The 22,374-nt window shown below is 41.3% G+C and overlaps 1 protein-coding gene across 4 annotated transcripts in view; it reads right to left on the bottom strand.

Moving 5' to 3' along the window:
• Nucleotides 1-7,751: 7,751 nt before the first annotated feature.
• Nucleotides 7,752-22,374, bottom strand: part of LOC310959865 (choline transporter-like protein 2) — a 28,215-nt gene continuing 13,592 nt past the window's right edge. For 2 of the 4 annotated variants that reach the window (XM_083931355.1, XM_083931354.1), the window contains exons 5-22: nt 21,616-21,700; nt 21,287-21,400; nt 21,127-21,187; nt 20,835-20,958; nt 20,621-20,704; nt 20,388-20,500; nt 17,444-17,575; nt 17,244-17,343; nt 16,929-17,021; nt 15,661-15,745; nt 15,158-15,420; nt 14,960-15,054; nt 14,522-14,625; nt 14,249-14,322; nt 14,083-14,153; nt 12,802-12,890; nt 12,564-12,648; nt 7,752-12,038 (exon numbers count right to left, since the gene is read on the bottom strand). In XM_083931355.1, coding sequence (XP_083787481.1) covers nt 11,866-12,038; nt 12,564-12,648; nt 12,802-12,890; nt 14,083-14,153; nt 14,249-14,322; nt 14,522-14,625; nt 14,960-15,054; nt 15,158-15,420; nt 15,661-15,745; nt 16,929-17,021; nt 17,244-17,343; nt 17,444-17,575; nt 20,388-20,500; nt 20,621-20,704; nt 20,835-20,958; nt 21,127-21,187; nt 21,287-21,400; nt 21,616-21,700 — 1,945 coding nt within the window. In that variant the 3' untranslated portion in view covers nt 7,752-11,865. The remainder of the gene's footprint in view (nt 12,039-12,563; nt 12,649-12,801; nt 12,891-14,082; nt 14,154-14,248; nt 14,323-14,521; nt 14,626-14,959; nt 15,055-15,157; nt 15,421-15,660; nt 15,746-16,928; nt 17,022-17,243; nt 17,344-17,443; nt 17,576-20,387; nt 20,501-20,620; nt 20,705-20,834; nt 20,959-21,126; nt 21,188-21,286; nt 21,401-21,615; nt 21,701-22,374) is intronic. The other 2 variants (XM_083931357.1, XM_083931356.1) reach the window with 1 other exon arrangement.

Here is a 22,374-nt window from a genome sequence, read left to right as displayed (position 1 = left end):
TGCTTATGTGTGGATGTCTAGCAGGTAACTATGATTTTAATGCTACCATATTCAAATAGTTTTGCATGTTAGCATGCTAACATTTGCTCATTAGCACCAACGAATCTCTATAATTAAGAAAGCGCATATCAAGCTGTGGCTATGGAATGTAATGGTATACCTTCTGTCTGTTTTTTGGTCTTGAATGTGTAGTGAGCGCCATGTGGATGGATGAAAAGTTATACTTGCTAAATTTATTTATATTTATTTTGCTAACAGCTGATATTTACACAGCTAACAGCCATATTTTTCATTACAAAACATATTCATCTGAGGCGTTTGCGAACGTTAGTTCATGTTAGCTTAGCAGTGTTCACAGATCTCATGAGAGTTTGTTGCTGAGACAAAAACAGGTTTCAAACGAAGTATTTCTCCTGAAAATCGATCTGAAAAAAAGCCATTTTGGTGTCAGAATGTTCAGGAGTTATTTAACTTGTGAAAAATGGGTCCAATATTTACTTCACTTGACTATAGGGTGGATGGGTCAGCCTTTTTGTGTTCACGTTTCCTTCTCCCATTAGAAGCAACACACTCAGGACCTGCTGCTAGTCTCCTAAAGAGAAGGAGCGGTGGAGAAACATGTGATACAGAAACTAGGAAATTACATCACTGAACACAAAATACAGCTCAGGCTAAGGGGAGTGCCATTAGTTTGGAAAGTGTTTGGCAATATACTGAAGTTTGACCAATTCATCCTTAGGGGGACATGGATGTTTGCACCTAATTTCACGGTATCTATCCAATAGCTGTTAATAAACTAACTAAATACTACAAATTACCAACATCCCAGTGGTGCTTGATGAAAATCAGGGGATCACCAAAGTCAGTACCTTTCATCCTCCAGGGACCATGAATGTGAACATTACATCAGTAGTGGTGAGATATTTTAGTCTTGACCAAAGTGGTGGACCACTCAACTCCCAAAAGCTATGTTGCTAGCATAGCTGAAAAAAATAGGCTACATTCCAAAGAACATACAGTCAATTCACTGTCGAACATGCTCCCAACCCTACATGCCGTCTATCGAGAGCTCTTCATTGTGTAAGGCTCAGTGTCTTTAGTAGCCACTAAATGTCTGCTTTCTTCCATTTGATCTGTCAGGGATTTCAATCTCCACTTTATTATTGCAGTTATTGGGCCAAAGAGGATCATTTATTTAACTATATTTTCTGATTATTATCTGACATCAACAACAACAGCAGAAAAAGAAGTGTAGGCCTGTGAGTCCCGGCTGCTCTCATCAGAAAAGAATGCAAAGTAAACATCTCAGACAACTCAGAGACTTTCGACTCTTGATGCAGGAATTCAAAGACTTCAGGGGAAGGCTGACGCACAGTGGTAACAGCAGTGGTAAGGAATGCAGACGGACAATTCTTTATCAACACAGCACAAGAGTCAAATACCTTTTGAAACTTTAAGAATGCATGAGCCTTGTGACAGGAGTCTGTCCATAGACACTTCAGCATGTTCATCAGTATGTCCATCCCTTCAGCAAATCTGGATTCGACAAATGTCAAAAGGAACAATGTGTTCTATGGAGTGTCATGTTCTTACTCAAGGAAAACCAGACTACTTCTTAAAGTTTAAAAAGTTTATTACGAGAACAGCAAAGAATATTCTGCTTGGCCAAGGACTCTCTCTGGGGTCAGAAATCACAGTCATCCTGGCTTTCAGCCAAGCTGTTGCTGCAACCAATGAGCCAGAAAAGAGCCCAGAGCCCTCCCTTCACAAAGAACTTATACAGCAATAAAGTTCATTGGGTTGTTGTGATTGGTTCAGAATGTTGCTGAGTCAGTCCCTGGTTCTGGCTTTGGGCTGTCCATCACTCCCAGACTGGCTCTCATTCATTCACGAGTTGAATCCTCCACCCCCTGGTCACACGGTTCCTCCAATGATTCTCCAGCTCCTGTAGAAAACACTCCCTACTCTGTAGCATCCAGCCTCCTGGGGGGCTGACCCCTCTCATCGTACTCCTAGTTTTAACCTGGAGCTCATCTGCAACATCCTTTAATTATGCCATCTGTGTAAAATTGATAATAATGTGACAGCATGCTAAATCATTTTTATTCAACTTCTGTACGTGCACAGTGAGTAATAACACAACTTCAATTATATTGTGATATAATTAAATGCTTCATGTTTAAAAATACCCACAAAAGCCATGTTTTAATTGTAACAAACAAGTTAATTGGAAAATGGAGTTAAAGGAAATGAAAATGCTTTCGGTCACAGACCAGAATCCAGACACTGATGTTACTTGGCTCATATCAAGTGCATACCAGGCACTCTTAAGAACTCATGCTCTCCTGCTAATGTTTCTACCACTCAGGCTGTTCAGGTGCTCTCCATGGAGACCGGGATAAAAGAAACCCTTCACTGGCCTGCAAAACTTGTTAACCATCAGGCCCTCTGACGCAAACTGCTAAGAAAACAGCATCATTTGTGAGTTGACCGTTGAATCAATCGCTCCCTGTTTGACTGTAAACACAATACTCCCTGGGGACACTGATGATGCAGATGAGCCAGCTGTAATCCCGAGTGTGTTTACTGTGTTGATGGAGTTTCTTGTGCAAAAGTTGAAAACTGTCTACGCTGCGTGACCATCACCTTTGGGAGAGGTGTGGCCCTATGTGATGAAAAGCAGAAAATCAACCTGTTCCTTTTAAAGCAACACAAAGAGAACGATTCCAGGTCAAAACAACACAATAAAAGTGGGTAATGTTACAGACGTCATTGAAAAAGAATCTCTCCATTTTGTTCACAAAGAGAAGAGTAGGACCATGAAATGTAGAGCACACCTGTCAGCTAAGAAAAGGTAGGGAAGTGTGCCAGCCTTGGTAGCCATATATGTTGCCCCCATAGATTGTATAAAAAATGGACGTAGCCTCTCTGTCGAGGTTTGTTCTCTCAACTTGATCCAATCATATTTGCCTCTGGGAGCCGCCATCTTGTCGGACTTTGACTCCTCCTCATTTCCTCTTACCAAAAAAAGGCATTGATGTGATGATGGGGGGAGGGAGATACGGGCGACTGACTGACGTTTACTGAATTAGCCACATTAGCACAAATAGGTCCACCGTCCGGGAGGTAGGCTAACAGAACACGTTTCTAGATAAACAAGAGTGGGAGTCCGTGTCTCTAGCAGAGATTACACCGTCTCCAGTAGTCAAGTGCAGCCAGCATTTATGATCTATGATTTAAACTGGGTGAGAAGTTCGGCCATCCGTGAGGAACTCTGAGTAGAGCCGCTGCTCCTTTGCGTTGAAAGGAGCCAGTTGAGGTGGTTCAGGATCATCTGGTAAGGATGCCCCCTGGGCGCCTCCCTAGGAAGGTGTTCCAGGCACGTCCAGCTGGGAGGAGGCCTCGGGGAAGACCCAGGATCAGGTGGAGAGATTAGATCTCCACACTGGCCTGGGAACGCCTTGGGATCCCCCAGTTAGAGCTGGTTAATGTGGCCCGGGAAAAGGGAAGTTTGGGGTCCCCTGCTAAAGCTGCAGCCCCCACAACCCGACCCCGGGTAAGCGGATGAAGATGAGATGATGAGATGAGATTTAAACTGATATTCAACACAGTACCATGCTCATAGGCTGTAAAACACCGACCCTCAGGGCCCAAATCCTCCCCAAGTCATAGTGCAAGTGTGGCTATTTAATTAGTATAACAGAGATAACGCTAACATTTTGTGTTTCTAAACCATCTGTTTGTACAGCTGATCGAAGAGCAAACCCTCTTGTCACTGATGGAAACACCACCACATGAATGACCACAGTCCAGGTCGAGATGATGGAGTTAGCATGCTAATGATGCTAATCCTGACAACTAGCCTCTGAGGAAAAGTGAGGGCCAGAGGCTAACTGTCACTCAAGAGGACACGCCCCTAATTATTCATAAACTTTAACCTCCATTAAAATAAAAACTAGCCTGGTATAAAAAAAAATACACCCCCTCAGTGTTGTCATGGAGATATGACTTAAACATACAGACTAGAATGTTTTTTTTGCAAACAAGTCCTGTGGACACTCAGAGAACTGCAGTTTTTGGCACTTCCTGATTGGATCAACCAGGAAGTCGCTGTGGTGGGGGCTCGACTGCCACTGAGTGGTATGTCACTGTTCTTACAGTATTTACACATTGAGTCCTAAAAACATCTGAGGCATCACGACTAGAGCCAGATCCATATGTCTGTTGGCTGATATTATCAGCTGATATTGCCCTATCACAGATATATCGGTATGGTAAAGAGCTTTTCTAGTCTTCTCACCATTCAAGGTGCTTTTACACTACTTGCCACATTCACCCTTTCCCGCACACCTTCACACACTGATGGCAGAGGCTACCTGGCAAGGTGCCACCTGCCCCTCAGGATCGAATCATTCAGACTCACAATCACACACCGATGTTTGGGACACTTCGGCATTCTGGAGGAGCCTGGGATAAATTGTTCATCTCATTCCGATGAGTGGGCGGCCCGCTCTACCTTTTTACAGAACATGTAAGAGATGCTTGGGGTGATTTAGTAGTGGTGTAGCTATTTATTTTATTTTTATTTTATTTATTTTCTTTATTCTTTATTAATTGGACAATGATTGATACTGCACACACAGCACTATTTATTATTCTTTATTTTGCAGTGTGCATTTCTAGAACTGTTTGACAATGGAATGCAGTACATTGTATGATCATTTATTTTATATATTCTTTCATAGAGTTATTTGTTATTTAATTATTTGAAAGCGTACATCTGCAGAGTCACATTAGTGCACAATCCACATAGAAAAGGTCCAGCTCCAAAACTCACTACATCAGTGTCAAAAATCCCACAACAGTCAGGCCTGAATCAGAACAATACAGAGCAAACGTCAATTGATAGACACACCAACCCATTATTCTGGGACTAGGTGTCACAAAGTCACCCATAGGGCCAATTAGAGACTCCAACACATACAGAGTTCAAGTGGCAGTAGTGTCCATGCATCAACATAAAGTGATGTGCTAAGGAGGTGCTGATATGACTGTTAGGGCGGCACAGTGGTGTGGTGGTCAGCACTGTCGCCTCACAGCCAGAGGGTTCCTTGAATCCCGGCTGGGGCCCTTTTTTGTTGAGTTTGCATGTTCTCCCTGTTAGAAAGATGATTGTGATCTCAGCAGGGCAGAGCTGGCCTGCAGCCGTCAGGTGACACCAGCATGACAGACACACCGGGGACAACACCTTCCTCTGCTGTGAGAATGGACTGGGGCAAACATAGATGACACACTCCATCTCATGGGCAACAGTAGAACAGCAGGTAGCATTTGATATCTGCTGAAACAGCGTTGTTCTTGTTGTTGTGTGAAACATTGAAGTAAATGTGTGAACCATACCTTATGCAGTATGTCTGTTTTAAGTGATGGGGTGTACTGCAGCTGTGGTGTTTAGGGCTGTTATATGACTGTAGTTTTGAGCACAGATACAGGTTATATGGAGAGACTTGATCATGTAAGGGATGAATTTATTGTGATGCCAGAAAATAATTCAAAGTGCCAGAGTCCCAGATGTCTTATGCAGAAAGGAGTTTATTCATTCTTGATCAAGGAGAAACAGAAGAGTTGTCGTGTGTGAAGCCTCCTCAGTTCTAAGGCTCAGACAGCAAAGATCAGATTCTTATATTAGGAAGGTGGACGGAGACAGCAAGAGGAGATGTGCTAACGTCTCGTTGGCTATAATGCATAAACATAACATTATGGATTCACACCAACCAGGAAATGCAAAGTGTTACCCCAGTGACAGTGAGCGAGCAGAGTCAGATTGAAGGTACCAAGAGAAAAAGATGGCCTTGGCGTTTAAAGCATTTACCTGCCCACAGAAGTAATCTAAGAGAAAGTCCTGCTGTTATAGCTCTCCACTATCATACAGGAGGATTATACTTCTCAAGTGTGGAATACGTCCAATAACTGGTATGAAAACAGCATCTCGCCTTTGAATTTCACTCAAAATTGGCATCATTTAGCAATAAAGAAGGGTTGGAACGAACCCTCTGTGGTGCTGGCATACATTTAGAAAAAAACACTTATTTAAACTTAGAAGCTAAAAGGAATAATCAGGGTTAAACATGTAAATATAAGGATTACTTTTCATACTCAGTCTGTAAAGCTACTTCTGTCAATGCACTCGCACTGTTTGATACACTAAATCCCCTGCTCATAATTTATCCCAATGTTTAAATGTTAACAAGGCTTACTAGACATGATTCTGACTGTAACAGTGACAGCACTACAGAGCCGGCAATATGGTCAATAATACCACACACAGACAAATGTCGATGGGTCAATATCCCCATGTTACAAGACTAAACGTATTTATAAGAAACTTATATTGACCTTTACAGTTGGTAATGCAGTTAAAGCTTTCTGCACAATTTAATAACTTTTAATAAGGACTTCAAGTCCATCCACAGATGTTCTGTAGGATTCAGGTCAGGGCTCTGACTGGGCCACTCTGGGACATTCCTGTCCTTTAGCCACTGTGGTGTTTTTTTGGCCATGTGTTTTGGGTCGTTGTCATGCTGGAAGGTGAACCACCTGCCCATTTTCAAGTGTCTAACAGAGGGACAAGGGCTTTCCTAAAGAATGTGGGTGGACTTGGCAGCATCCATTTTCCCTTCAGTCCTGACCAACTGCCCAGTCCCTGCTGGGGAGAAACAAGCCCACAACATGATGCTACCACCACCATACTTTATAGTAGGGATGGGGTGTTTCAGGTGGTATGCTGTGTAGCGCTTGGAGCCCAAAAAGTTCAGTCAGTCTCATCTGACCATATCACCTTTTGCCACATGGCATCAGAATCTTCAGTATGTTTGTTGGTATACTGTAAACGAGACTCAGAGTGACATTTTTTCAGAAGGGGCTTCTTTTTCTCCACCCTGCCAAACATGTAGAACTTGTGAAATTGTTGTCACATGCACAGATGGACCAACCTCTGCCATTTAGACTTGTAACTCCTTCAAGGTCACCGTGGGCCTCTTGGTAGTATCCCTGATCAATCTTTTCCTGGCTCGGTCATCCAGTTTGGAGGGGCGGCCTGATCTAGACCAGGTCTGGGTGGATCCATATGCCTTTCGCTTCTGGACAACACTCTAAACGGTCCTCAGAGGGAGAGTTAAAGCCTCTGAAATCTTTTTAGATCCTTCTCCTAACTTGTGCCCATCCACAACTTTATCCTGGAGCTCTTTTGAAAGCATCTTTTCAACCATGGTGAAGTCTTTATGTTACCATGCACTACTAGGAGTGGAATCCTCAAGGAACAGCTGAGTTTATTCTGAAGTAATCAAAAACACCACAGTTGATGTCAGGTGGAGGCCAATTAACTTGGTGTGATCTGGAAGGTGATGATTGGTTATATCTGAGAACTTTTCTAATGGTTATTCTCTCTTTTTTAAATGCATTATCATTTCAGGCTGTAAAACTAAAACAATGACTATTTCACAAGGGTATCATGACTTTCTATAGGCACTGTAAAATCCAATCTAACCATCTAACATGGTGTAGATGCCCCCTGGCCATTATGAGTTGGCAAACTCTACTACACATGACCATCTCTAAGGAATGAACCCAATCAGATTGGATTATCACCAGCACCAGAAAATAGCTATCAGCAAAGATGATGGTGCACAGAGAGCAGTTTCAAACTCCTGGGATAGAAATCAATACTTGGTTAAAGGAGAGACAGTCTCATACCATTATGTACAAAACTATGTTTATTTAAAATAAGAAAAGAAAAATCAATTACAATATAAATGTAGTATTTTCTTTCCATTTATATGTCCCTCCGTACACTTGCTGATAAAAGTTGCACCACAGAGGCTAATTGAGAGTCACTGTGCATGAGCGGAAGTGTAATAGCTTTGGTAACACAGTTAAATATTTATTCAAATATAAGATTACACAACGATAAAAGCCTAAAGACATTAAATAACTTCCGTAGATTACATTTAAGCTTACCTTCATGTAAGGCACAAATATTAAAAATAAAAACATGCTCAAATTAAGCTGCGTCTTGATAAAAAAAACATTTTTACAACATACTAAACACGTTTAAATCTGAACTGCATTCAAGGTAGAAATTTTAAAATCCACAGAGCTCTACACTGAATACCAGACATCAGGAAAAACTGGAGTGTCGGATTCATAAGAAACATGTGGGAATGAAACATTTGGCAGGGACAAAAATATGATGGATGACACAATGGATAGTCACCTGTAAGGCTCCTGGTGACTGATGGCATTTAGATTCTTATCAAAGTCTGTTTCCACTGCACAACAACCTCCCTCCGGTTCAGCACAGTCTTGCCTCAATAAGGCTTCTGCGGTTAGGTGCTCTGAGCCGGCTCCGTCTTGTTCTTCTTATTCAGGATTTTGCGGAGGTTCTCGGGCATCAGGTAGGGCCTCTCTGGACTGCCATCGTTCCTCTCAAGATCCTCCACTGGAAAAAGATTCAATCAGATGCGACCGTCATTAGAGCCACAGAGACGTGTGCTTTTAAATGAGGTTCAAGCTTCACCATTACTATTCATAACTACATCTGGAGGACAAAGTTCATTTAGCTTGTTTTCACAGCTCTGCAGAAAAGGTTTTGTTTACATTTAATACACATAGCTTGGAACAACAGTTCAGACAGTCACCACCAATATACACCCACTAAGAGTCCAAATTACTTTGAGACTCATTGCCTCAAACACGGTTTATTAAACCAGCTTTACAGGCAAGTGCATTCTTTCATAAAGAGATACTGAATGTGAAACTACATTGTTTTACAGTAAAAACCTCAACATAAGAGACTGCAAATTAACTGGCCTCAAGAAAATCGCCAGTAGATAAAAATCCTGTTGGTTGTGAACAGAAATGAAAGTGCATTGATAGTGCAGCATACTAAAGAAGTAACACTGATGAACCTGTGGTTCTGGCTGCATAAACTGTAAACATTTAGATACTCTCAAAGTGAATTCCTGGAGTAAAATCATTCCATGGTCTTTTTCGCGAGTACACAAATCAAATAAGCCATCAAGGCATTTTTTTTTCGTGTAACAACTTTAACGGAGAAATCCTGGGAAGGTGGCTAACAGGCGGCTGTGGCTAACAGTGATTAGCTCTGGGCAGTACAGTGAAGACATTAAAACGTCTTTTTTAACCACTAATACTGCTCAAAATAACAGCAAACCTCTGCAGCAGCATGAGAAGAGTCCCTACACAGAAAACAAAGCACCAACAACGTAGTTAGTGAACCCAGAGTTTATTAAAAGAGTGTTTTAAAGACTTACCTACTGGCCCCTGTAGCAGCTCCTCTCATAGTAAAGTCCATTCAAGTGGATTACCAAAGTCAATCCCAAAGGAGGGAGCCCATTGATGATTTATTCCAGAAAAACTTTGTGGTTTGTGTTAGTTTGTGAAAATATAAGTTAATAATAGATGTAAAAGGTTTGGAAAAGTCCCAGACAGAAATTTCATTTTTAGGTGTGACTGTGTTACTGTGAGCCCATCGGCACTGAAGAAGAATGTTCATGCTGCCAACAGAGTGACTTTTGTCACCGTGGCCTGGAATCATTGAATACTGCAACACACTGTGTGACTGTTGTGGAGGATTCCCCGTCCCTCATCAACTGCACCGTACTGGACACTTTTTTACCATGTCCCCAGAATAAACTGGAAGAGGCGACCGATTCCTAAATAAATCATCAATGGGCTCCTTCCTCTCGATGGCTTATTTGATGAGTGTATTTGCAGAAAAAGACCATGGGATGATTTTTCCGCCAGAATTTCACTTTAACACTAAGTCAAGGTGCAAACAGACCTATGTTATTCTGTAAATCAGGCACATGGACGGCTTCAAGTGTCTATTGTCCAGTGGCAGAGGGTGGACCTCTTAAAAGACTTCAACAGTCTGAGTCAGAGTTTAGAAATGTCAGTTTGGGACATAAATGTCACAGGATGCCATTTATACAACTTCTAGACATTCAGCTGACAGGCATTTGCAGCATCATGTCATCAAATGTGAGAAAAGAGCTCACTGTTAATAAGAAGCTTTCTAAACTAAAGCTCATCACCTCCAATGAGAGACCATTTCATTGCCTTAATCATGCAACAAGTCACCCACATTTCAAAGTGCTCATTCCAAGAGATATGTTTCTTGTTCAATTGACCACTCGCTAAGCCCCACCATCCATAGTTACTGTTGCTATGCATGTCAAGCTATGCTGTTCTCACATACAGGTATATCAGTGACATCCTGCAGATTCACCACTCAAGCTTCTTAGTGATTTTTGAAACAATGACACACAGGGGTAGACTGAAGCAGGCTTCTCATTTCTCATTTTTTTTCTCTCTGAAGTGACACCTGTCACTGGAACTGTCTACCAGCTGTAGCAAACTAGCTTATTCAGCCAACGTTTGCTCCATGAGAAGGTTCCAGCTGGCACACAACGGTTTAAAAAAATAAATATATATATATATATATTTATATATGCATATGTGAAATCATGTGGAGACTGAAGCTAAAGCTGCATGTCCCAGGGAAAAAAAAAAGTCAGCATCATCATCAGTTGATGAGCCATGTAGAAAACAGGGAAACCTTTTTTATCTTTCTAACATTACAGTGTAGAGCCAGTTAGTCCTTGTATTGTTAGTATAATGATAAGGATAAATTTAAGATGGGACAATCTAACATATTGGCTGCTTAGATTACACACATTACAGAAGTTAGATTTGGCTTGCATTTTAAAATATAATAAAGTAGTTTGTTTTTCCTTTAACATTACAAGACTAAAAAAGCTTTTTGGATGACCAACTCATATGTTTAGCAAACATCTCTAATAATGAGTTAGCTGGGGTAGCACATGTAAACTGTCCTGCTCTTTATCAGAAACAACAAAGAGTGGCTAAACTAGCCTATAGCCTTCAGGACCATCTGCCACACTGTGGGGAAAACTACAATGTGCTGTAACGAACAGGGATTTTTTAAAAACAACCCGTGACCCCACAAGAAAATGTGGTATGAAATGCTTCTTTGTGTTCAAACTGTGGGTTGGTACTATAGGTTGTAAGCTAGTTATCTGAACATGCTAACAATAAACACTTTAATCCAATCTATAATGAAATTTGTAATTCCTAACTTGCACACCGGCACAGGAAGGTAGCCAAAGCTTGAGAGCCGGCCATGCCTGGTTACGGATGCTTAGCAATGATTGGACAATCGTGAGGGTACCTATCTTCCCTAAATTTGTATGTGAACATCAGACCCTTTAAAAATAAATAAATAAATAAAAAAGCTCTGATGTTCCCCGTTGTGTCATTTTTTCAGTGCCGAAATTCCCGGTGAGCAGGCTTATGTAGACCCTAACCCTAACCCTCCAAACCATAACCTTTACTGTAACCCCCAACGCTGACAACATGCTGAATTAAATCAGTGGAGGCAGAGGCTTATGCGACTGGGGACCATAGGGATGACCCCGGACAATCAATGATTGGAGAAGGGATTTAGCAAATGGTCAATTAAGAAAACTAATAATTTACTTTATCTGATTTCCTATGTTTCCTTGTGTTGAAGTCCAAAGCTGTGAATAAAGGAAACACTGAATCTCCACTTTAAGGCATGGTGTTCTGTAGCTTTACTACAATCTGCCTCTGTGACACAAGCGGCTAAAGTGCAAAGGAGAATTTCCCAATGACAACCACAAAGTTCCAGCTCCTTACTATCATAACTTAAGACAGCCTTTAAGTAGAACAGTTAAAAAAAGTGTTGCATGGCTTTTGTAATGCCGATAATTCAGTGAAAATGTCCCACAAAACTCCTCCTCTCTAAGCTGTGTCCTCCTCCTGAGTGTGCTCTTCTTTCAGCTGGATGTCTCCATCGTCCTGTTGCTGAGTGGAAGACGGATCCTCAGCCTTGTTCTTCCACAGAATCTCGTGGAGAGTGGAGGACATGTAATAAGGCCTTGCGGCTGAACCGTCATTGCGCTCCAGGTCTTCACCTTATTGTATAGGTTTGTGTGTGTGAATTTGTGTTAATAGATGGAACAGAAAATTAGAATGGAAATCAAGGTTTAAGAAAAAGGTGTTATAGGCCCAATAGGAAAGGGAAGGAGAGGTGGTGAATTGTGGGAAGTGAGAAAAAAGGAGACAAAAAGAGAAAGAAAGTCAAATAGCAAGCAAGCAAAGGCACCCACAGGCATATCAGATTATGAAAGTTAACAGTTGGACACCAAGCAGCAGTCATTTTCAGATTAACATACTGAAAGCCACAGGCTGTTATTTTGGAATGGTGGTGACATCTTTAAGTGTGGCACACCGTACTCATGCAATTTAGAATTAGTGACAGCCCAACACCAGACGCAATGCAAGACTTAAAGTGAGGAGAGTTGAATTCAGCTGTTCAGTTTTTATCTTTAGTGCAACAGATCTGCAGCGCTGCTTTCTTTTATGTAGAGTCCATCTGACACTGCACAGTCTAGAGGTATTACAGCAAAGACAACAATGACGGAGCAGGTGCTACTTACAGAAACAGAGGAAGAGCGTGTCCACACACATGGCATACACGCTGAAGAATCCGTGGGCAATGAGGTAGGAGCCTACCACCACAGTCTGGGGAGGACAAGAACCATGAATACACATTTCATTCATAACACACAAAGCATTATGATGTATCAGAACCAACCACCGCAAAAATAATTCTACACATTGTGTTTGTGGTTACAACACTGTTCCTCCTGCGTAAAAAAGGAGCAGCACACTCACCAGGATGGGTACCCAGTAGTAGTGGAGATGGGGAGCGGTGTCCTCGAAGGCCTTCACTCTCCCAGAGAAGAAAAAGAAGGCAAAGATCCCTGTGTAAGGAAGAGAACATTTGATTTTAGGGTTTATGATTGAAATTATGTTCAATTTTTTTGGACAATAGCTGTTTTTCTATTGATAACTGTAACAGTACTTTTAATAATGTGCACTGTACACAACACAAACTCCATTCCTCTTCAAAATTTGTCCGTGTTGCACACTGGCTGGATGTGAATAAGGCTCATTGATGACATAAACAGTAGATACTGCTGCATTTACATAGTGTCGGAATAATCGGAAAAATGAGTTCCCGGCCGAGAAACTTCACATCAACACCCCCCCCCCCCCAACATGAACAACTTTTGCTAAATTTTTCTACACAACTTGCATGGTTAGCATCATATTACGCAGAAACATGGCAGGAGAAAGTAAATGTTGGGGTAATGGCAAGAAATCATTAATTGATTTATGTATTTCGTATCGTTTTTTTGCTCGTAGAGTGACCTGGATTCATTAGAAAATATATTAATAGCACTTATCTGATAACAAGTCAGTTAAATAATATTATAGTGGTTTTAGGGAATGATGCAACAAATCCGGGACAAAATCACTGATTCACACTGAAAATATATCCTGGAAACAGCTGAATGTGCCGTTTCATACCTCTGAACATATTTTTTGTAACACCTGTGTTGTTCAACATTACAACTTAAAGCTCATGAACACACCGAAGAGGAAAAAACGGCTTCCCAGCTCAGGAAATAGGACCATCTGAAGAGCACTTGAATGCAGCACAAGAGCATAACACATAAAAGTCTATGGAAGCCCATTCAGCCTCATTGTATTTGTAACACAGCATCTGTATTCCATTGAAATTTAAATGCACATTATTTCCCACTGATCCACATGTAAATAAGCTCATTATGATGCCATGTATAATTTATGAGGTATACTTTGCATGAAATCTGAGGAAGCCCAATCTGTCCCTCTGTATTTACAATGCAGCACCTTTGTACATTATATCATTGTTTCTACACTCATTAATATGACCTGTGCAGTTTGAGTTAAAACTGCAATATGTAAAGGTCTAATGCTTATGCGTTGCATCAAATACCCAGCCAATACATTCAGATCAATATTTCCCTGTTATAAAATATGAGTGGAAATCCAAAAATCATAACAATCAGCATCAATGCACACAAGTCACACACATTTTCTTCTTAAGGGTGAAATAAACAGACTCACCCACAAGCCCAACAACGAGCAGTTTGCCCAAAAACAAGAGGAAATCTGTGACTTTGTCCAAGACAGCCACCCTGGGGGATTAAAGACAACAAAAGAGAGTGTTCTAACCTTATCAAACATATATGTTATGCAACAGTTAACAATCTCAAACCCTGTGTACACCCACCTGATCATGTTCCTCATGAGGAGGAAGAAGGCATCTCTGGCAGAAGTGCAAAAGTTTTTGCCATAAATCGCCGTCTAGAGGCCAAATACACTCATTACATTCAAATACTTCATCATTACAATAATGTGTTTCTAACTAGTTAATTTCATGCGTTTTCTAACTAGAAGAAGAAATAAGACAGAATAAAATCACAGAAAGGCCATTTTAAAAACAGTGTTTTTTTAAAAGAGATTTAAAAGATGAAGCATAAACACAAACACATAAACCACGCACCATAATGTAGGCATTTCTGTTAATGAACTTGACAAATTTCTCCAGACACCAGAAGCAGCACTTCAGACAGCACAGCGTGAACTTGGCACACTTATTTTGGGCTCCTGTGGAAGGGCCCATGATTGACAGATGAGTGAACATTTAACAAACGAAATCATCACAAACATGCATTAAAAGGTAATTACTTTAATAGAAAATCATGTCTGACTTGCTATCGATTAGCAAATTTGAGCGATTTTAACAATCAGAAAGAAACATTAAGCAACAAATGAATATACTTTTTTCTTTTGAGGCCACTATTTGCCCAATTTACCTGGTGAACCCGATGTGCAAGCTAACTGATCAAAGGGAATTGCATGTCTCAGGACTGTATGCTACATAAACTATGGATCGTAGCTTGGAGCAGACATCTAACTGTAGTCAAAAACAATGCCAGACCTTTCAGCTTGTGGTCCAGGTACTCCAGCAAAACCCTGATGATCTGAATGATGGAGAGGATAAGGGAGCCAAAAGCCAGAGTTCCTGTATGATACCTGAAACAAGAGACAAGTGACTTTCAAGCAAGGTACCAAATCGCAGGCGTTATGTCAAATGTTAGGTGTGAAGTGTGACATGTCCTCCCCACACGCATCATACCTGAGAGATCTGCCCAGGGCAGAAAACACTGGGAAGGCAGGCATGTCGTCCGGCTTCACGAAGGCCCAGTAGTACGAGGCAAAAGCCCCGGCCAGGGTCATCTGTCCCAGAGCCGTGACAAAGTTGGCACACCAGAAGAAGAGGAAGATGTTGTAGAACTGCAGGCCAATCAGGTATTTGTGGTAAACGGTCTCTCCACCGTAGAAGGCGAAAAGGCACTCGGAGTCAGGGCACTGCGCTTTTTCAACGCTGGTTGTGTAGTTCTGAGCACAGATACAGGTTATATAGAGACCTCGTACACACACTTTGGAAATCCACAAGATTTACATTTAATGATGGCCCAAGCATATATATTTAATAAATAAATGAGCACTGTGTTGGAACAAAAGGGAAGAACCAGGGTTCAAATGGTCAACATAAGGATCATCAATTAATGATAATGGTGTCTTTAAATGAAGATTAAAACATGCTGCCTGAATAAGAATACAAACAAATAAACTTACTGCTGGGTCACATGTTTTTCTTGAGTGGTCGCATGCTGTCTCATTGAAAACTTTGTAGATGGGTTCATTAGAAGTGGACAAGAAGCTGATCAGTTCTATCAAGGACAACAATCATGACGTCTTGAAATGACTACAAGTCCCATTCCCATTCAACAGTCCACTGTTATCACATTTATTCTGAAACGCTTTGGTCGACATTAATAGCTGACCTGCTCTTCCACCTGAGCAGAAGTTCTTCTCCACAGGTGCTTTTTAAGTTCATTTCTGTTTCACACACACAGGTGACCTGGGTCTTAATAAATTGTGATCATCATCATTGGATAATCATTTAGAGAGTAAAAATAAAAGGAGATTATAAACTGGACCATGTGATGTAAAAGTGATTTTCCTCAGTATCAAATCCCATAAAAATACAGAATATATATTTTTTTTTAATCACTTGCCTCTGAAGTTACTGTAAAAATTGTTTTCATCACAGTAGGTGTGTAGCAGTGCAAGGCTCGAGTGAGAACTTGGGCAGTTTAGTGACACAACATTAAAGGGAACTCTAGTGATTTCACACACACAGGCACATGCACGCACACATGCACGCACGCCTAGAATCTGGCCGGAGAAAAACTAAGGCTAAATCAAAATGTCTGGACTTCACTGCACTTGCAGACTCCCAAAGTTAACAGGCACATTCTCAGGAAGTGCTTAAAACTGTCCAAGTCCACAAGGGGCCTCAGGCAGACTTTGTGCAGACTTCCCCTCAAAATCAACTGGATGGTTACTTTGTACATATTTATACACACTCAGATGGAGCTGGCAATTTTCACAGCCATTCCTTTGTTTGTCAGGCTGATTGTGGTTTGCTTTTTTGTTGCTGATGTGCCTGTGTGTCACAACATGTCTCATATATTACAGCGTCAAGCTGTGGTTTTCAACTTGTCATCCAATCACGCCAGGACGCATTAACTGTCAAGTCTGTTTGCTGCGAGGCCGGAGCCGATCAGCCAGAGCTCATACCGAGGTGGCCTGGCTCACATAGGCGGAAACACCAGAGTTCTGATCAGCCGCATTGAAATGAAAAGTAACCACGGCCAAAGTTCAAGCTGTTACTTAAATAATAAATGCAATACAGGCTACTGAGTCATTTTCTTTGAATATAATCACTCCACTGTTGGAGCTGGTGGTTTAATGCCTGGCTCATGGGCAGTTCCACAACTGTTGCTGAGTGCTCCTAACCCTAAATAATGACTCAGACTGACAGGGAGTTGAAAGGATACACAGCAGTAGTTGCCCAGTAGGCGACGACCATGGCCAGGAGGAGGAAAGTAAACAGTGGGTAGAAAAGGGAAGACATCACATGTGCGATGGCTCTGTAAACACAACATCACAACCAAGACAAAAACACAACAATCATCACTAGGAGTTCTATTTCAATGACTTTATCTGCGCCATTACTCTGACACTCCATTAGTAGTCCCAATAAAATGTCAGAACAATTTAACATTTTAAACTCTAAAATCATTGATCTGTTTTCTACCTCCACATCCTCCCCTCATCTAAAAAGAGCCTTCAGCTCTAATGGGAAGTCTGACCTGCTTGCTTCTTTGATGAGAGCAATGGCAATGAGGATCCTCTTCCTGAGGAAGATGAGCAGGAGGATGATGATGACCTCCACAATGGCCAGGATAATCACTACAGGAGAAAGGTAGCAGAGTGAGAGGTCATATGGGTGGCTCCATTGTACAGCAGCATGTCAGAATCTCTAACTGTAGCGTATGTGCTGTGTACTGACTGAAGGCCAGCCAGGTTTGTCTAATCTGCAGGTAGACAGCAAAGTCTGTCTGGAAGCCCAGTTCCTGTAGAGTCACATCAGCGCCAGCCTCTCCTTTCAGAGCAGCATACTCCATGTAGCAGTGGAAGATACCTACACATACACACAAAAATGGGATTTTTAACAAAAAAAAAGGAAGCAATGGATGCAAAAAAAATAATTCAGATGTTAAAAAGTCCAATATGAATGACGGCACTTTCAAAACATGTGAACTGAGCAGCAAACAGCAGGGGTGTTGCTTTTGGGCCTGAAATAACACATTTTCCAGTCTTTTCAGTGGGATCAGTGAAAGCTCGAACTTTCCCTTTAGCTCTATTGTTGGCTTCATCCATCAGTTAAAAGTCATTGCTTTTTATTATTTAGACAAAGCTAACTTTTACATTCAAGTTGAGACGGCACATTTACAGAAGCACCTACACACTCAGGATATTTGGCACCTGGTGCACAAGACAGCAGAGCAACAGACGGGGAACAGCAGTGTTTGATGGTGAGGGAGACGGCGTTTGCTCTCACAGGCTGCATCACCGGTGGATTTTTAAAACAACTGAAAAGCTCATTCCCCACTCTGGCTCTCTGCAGTTGTGGTGTTTTTTAAAAGATAAATAAACATGGTCCACATACACACATTAATATATCTTGACATTGTTAATCTGAACTCATGATGTGGCCTAACATCATACTACAAACTGAATATAAGTACGTTTTGAATATGCAGGTTGTGCACACTGGAAGATTGCTAAAAAGTGAACTCAAAACAGGCAGAATGGAAAATAAAAAATATATTTTTTCATTCTGCTGTTGATGGACCCCATTTTCCCTGGGGTTGAACATGATTCTCTAAATCTGGGATTGATTTGACTTTGGATTTTAACGTCATGACACAATTAAATTTTCGTTTTAAACATTTTTATTTCAGCACATTAAGAGTAAGCGAGAGCCTATGAGGGTCACCTGAATGCACCATGAAGTCCTGTCGGAGCCCACAGGCTTTATCGTCCGTTGCTTGTTTCCATAACTCACGGGGAAGGCAATCCACATAGAAGAGGTGTATTTTAACTCCAGCTCAAAAGCTGAACAACATTGGTCGTCGTTTTGGTAATCTGTGATTTTTTCTCCCCTTAATTCAGTTTTGACCTTAAAAATACCATACAGGTCGGGCCGTTATGGTGACACCGCCAACTCTCCCAGAATGCAGTGCACACAGGAAATGCAGGAGCTGCTCACAGGGTGGAAAAATATAATATGCTGTCTCTGTGAAGTGGACTTTTTAGAGATATTCTATAGTCAGTTTGCCTGAAGTCTGACAGCACAAGTGTTGCATCATTTCCTTTTTGTAAAGAAAGGTAAAATATGTTGATTTTTTTGTATTCCAACGACCATGGCAGGATACTGTAGAGCTCAGTGTAGGTGCAACCGGCGCCCAAAGATGATTGTTCATTTTCTGGATTAACTCAAACTGTTAGTTTGATTAAACGTAGAACCCACAGCCTGCTGGAACAAAGACCTCAAAATGCCTTCACCCCCACAACAGGTCACACCCAGGTGTGAATCCTCCAAGGCACCCAAACTGTTCATTGGCTGAATTGACCCCCAGGTGATGACATCATCCGGGCCTATATAAAGTGAAGCACACAATCTCTCGCCCTCTTTCTACTGAATCTTTCTACTGGATCTTTTCTACTGGATCTTTCGACCGGATCTTCCTCCTACTCTCCTCCATCTCTACGCAATCACTCAACTCCAGGAGACCAGCTTCCAGCTGTCCCCTCGGCCCTGGACCTGGCCTATGGCGTGGGATCACCACAAAGGTTAACCAACCGGTTATCCTCAACTGAGCCCAGCACAGAGCGATCCGAATCCTCTTTTGCCTAAGAGCCACAATCAGACAAGAACCTTCTACCACGGAGCTTCCTTTCTTCACCCAGCTGCTGGCATCAAGCAACGCAACATCTCCCATCTCATGGACTGGTAACTAATCACCAACTGGGCATTACTACATGTTATAGGACTGTATGAACGGCTAGATACCATTTCAACTTTGTCATAAGAACTGAGAGATCAGGCTTCCGGCCTTTGTGTAACAAAGAGAATGTTCACACCTTCTTCGAGCCCCCACCTCTTCTCTTTGTCTCTCTCTCTCTCTCACACACACACACACACGCACACACACACACATACACACAAACATACGTTTGCTGTTAGCTGTAGTTAGTTTATTGTGTTTTGTTTGTTGCATTTATTATTTGTTAATAAATGTTTGTGTTTACCAAATGTCTGTTTATTTAATATTACACAAAGATGAATGAGCCAGCTTCTACTAAGAAAAGAACTTCTTAAATCCTTCAACTAATTAAACTATTATATTTATCGGTGTTTAACCCTTAATTATTAGTTTAATATATTTTATGAGACTTTAATATTAGTTATCACTCCGTCTATGACGGTGGTGCCCCGAGGAACTCTGGTTTGACTAGAGTCATTTTTATTATTATCTTTGATAATTATTGGTGATAACTAATATTTCCTTGATTAACGGTAAGTTTATTGAGAATACTCAATCTCATAATCTGAACGTGAGTCAAGGCACTATATTTGATTGGTTCTCCGTGTGACGTTTTTAATAAATTGAAGTTATTCATTTTTAGTAATTTTTCTTTATTAATTTTACTTATCAAATATTTCATTTGATAGTCACTATTGATCCAATTAAACCCAAAGTACCTACATCAGTATATAAACCCAGGTAGTGTTTAGGTCTGGACTGAAGTCGGATCACCTGTTCTGGAGCACTTGTTGCATTGTGTGTTTGTTAAACCTGCTTTCTGAAACAGGCCCCTGAAGTGCTGAACTGTTTTGGGGTGAGTATGACAGACACAATGACTAAGTCTTATGTGTTGGCCCTTACCGTATCCTATGACCAGTATAACCAAGACAATCATGACCCAGACCATGATCGCTGCCAGGAAGCGCAGGAGGACGATGAAGAGCAGGCTGAGGAGCATAGCGATAACCAACCCTCTAGAGAGAGTTGATGGTGTGAGGAGGGAAGGAAAGCACAGAGTGAGCAGTGAAACCAGCCGATGTTTCATTCTTTGCACACATATCAGAAACAATTAGACATGTAGGTGAGTGACTTACATCAGGATCCAGTACCAGGACTGTGTGTAGTCCTCAAAGATCTTCATGACCACCTGACGAGCCTCGATAACCACCGTGGCATTCCTATAGAGACATTCCTGTTTGTTCATCTGTTTAAGCACTATGGAATTCCTGTTCATACAACCTACTGTGGCAGGTTGGGACAGGCCAGGCCACAGCTTTTATAAGCCGCAGGATTCTGTGATGTACTCACTTGACTCCATCCACCAGATCCTTAGCATCCCTCATATTTCCACTTCCATCATCAAAGTGAGAGTTGTTTCCCACGGTTATCACCCCTCCTTTCTGGCCCAAAGCTGGGAAACACCTACGAGTGACTGATATACGAAATATCAAAAATGTGATCAGAAGCTGGTCAATTTCATCTTTTTTTGTGAAGTAAAAAAATATCATGAAACGCTTTTTATATATGCCAGAACTTTCCGGATTTGCACTGTATAAAAAAGTGTATATTTAATAACTTATTATATTTGGATCCAACTCACAGGGTTTGCTGGGGGTCAGCATGGCAGGACAGAGACCTAACTTCAGGATTTGCGGTATACCCTGAAACACAGTATATCCAGAGCAGATAAGAAGGAGTGAGGAACCTTTGGACAGTAAAATAATTGAGGCAGTACAGAGAATCCCTGGGAAGAAACTCACCATTGTGTTGGTCACACCTTCCTTGCAGAATGACTTGTAGTAGTCAAAGTCATTTTTGTTGCTGTAGGCTTTGAGTAATGTCATGAACTTTTCAGGACACTTCTCCACACACATCTGAGGAGGAAGCAACATTTACAGCAGCACACAGTTACACTAAGTGCATGGAGATTTTTTATACAAAGTGCAGCACAGCAGCAGACTGAATGCCAAGGAAAAATGTTTTTCAGAACATGGTGATGGAAGGAGGAAACACAAACTTATGCTGCATACTGATATGTTTTCTGCAGTCACCAGAGAGGTCTACATGAGTAGTAAAGAGCAGTTCACACCTGTGTGGTGGGACACTGGAACTCCAGCAGCACCATGGGGCTGGCACACTTCATGATGTTGAAGTAGAACAGCAGTGGCTTGTTCCTGTTAAAACACACACAACATGATGAGAGGAGAAAGACTCTTACATAAGGGTGCATGGGAGGGGTCAAAGCAATCTCTGTGCATTTCAGTGCTCTATCCCACCATGCTACACACAATCTAAACCCATCTAGCAGATCATCTGTAAAAGGAGACTGTAAAATAGGTTTTGTGCAGTCGGTCTTCTCTTATCGAGCACATACTTGGAATACTATTCCCACAGAACTAAGGAGCATCACATCCTTGGAATCCTTTTCTAAATCTATAAAAACAACGGCTTTTCAAAAAGCAGACATGCTGCCATAATCTGGATTTATACATTTTACCTGGTCTGTACTTGTAGACTGTGTATTTATGCAACTTGTCTGTGCTTATACTGTGTATGCTCCATGACTGTGCATGGTGCTTTTGTCTGTGTTTAAATGCTCATGTTTTTAAATATGTTATGCCACACATTTTTATTCTATTTCTGTGTGCTGCTTTATCAATTGCTTTCAATTTGTTATGCTTATGTGTTCTTGTGTCTATGTTTTTCTGCTGAATTTAGCTCTGTTTTATTAACATTTTCTTAAATGTCATCAACCTGCCAGGGACTGCAGATGAAAATTAGCCTGCATGGCTAAATCTGGCACATTTACACGTGTGGTTTCATTGCTCTTCTTCATTGATGTGCATTG

Source organism: Echiichthys vipera (assembly GCF_963691815.1).
Source record: "Echiichthys vipera genome assembly, chromosome: 17".
NCBI lineage: Eukaryota > Metazoa > Chordata > Actinopteri > Perciformes > Trachinidae > Echiichthys > Echiichthys vipera.
The sequence above is the reverse complement of the archived record's forward strand: the minus strand, read 5'-3'. Positions and strand labels throughout refer to the sequence as shown.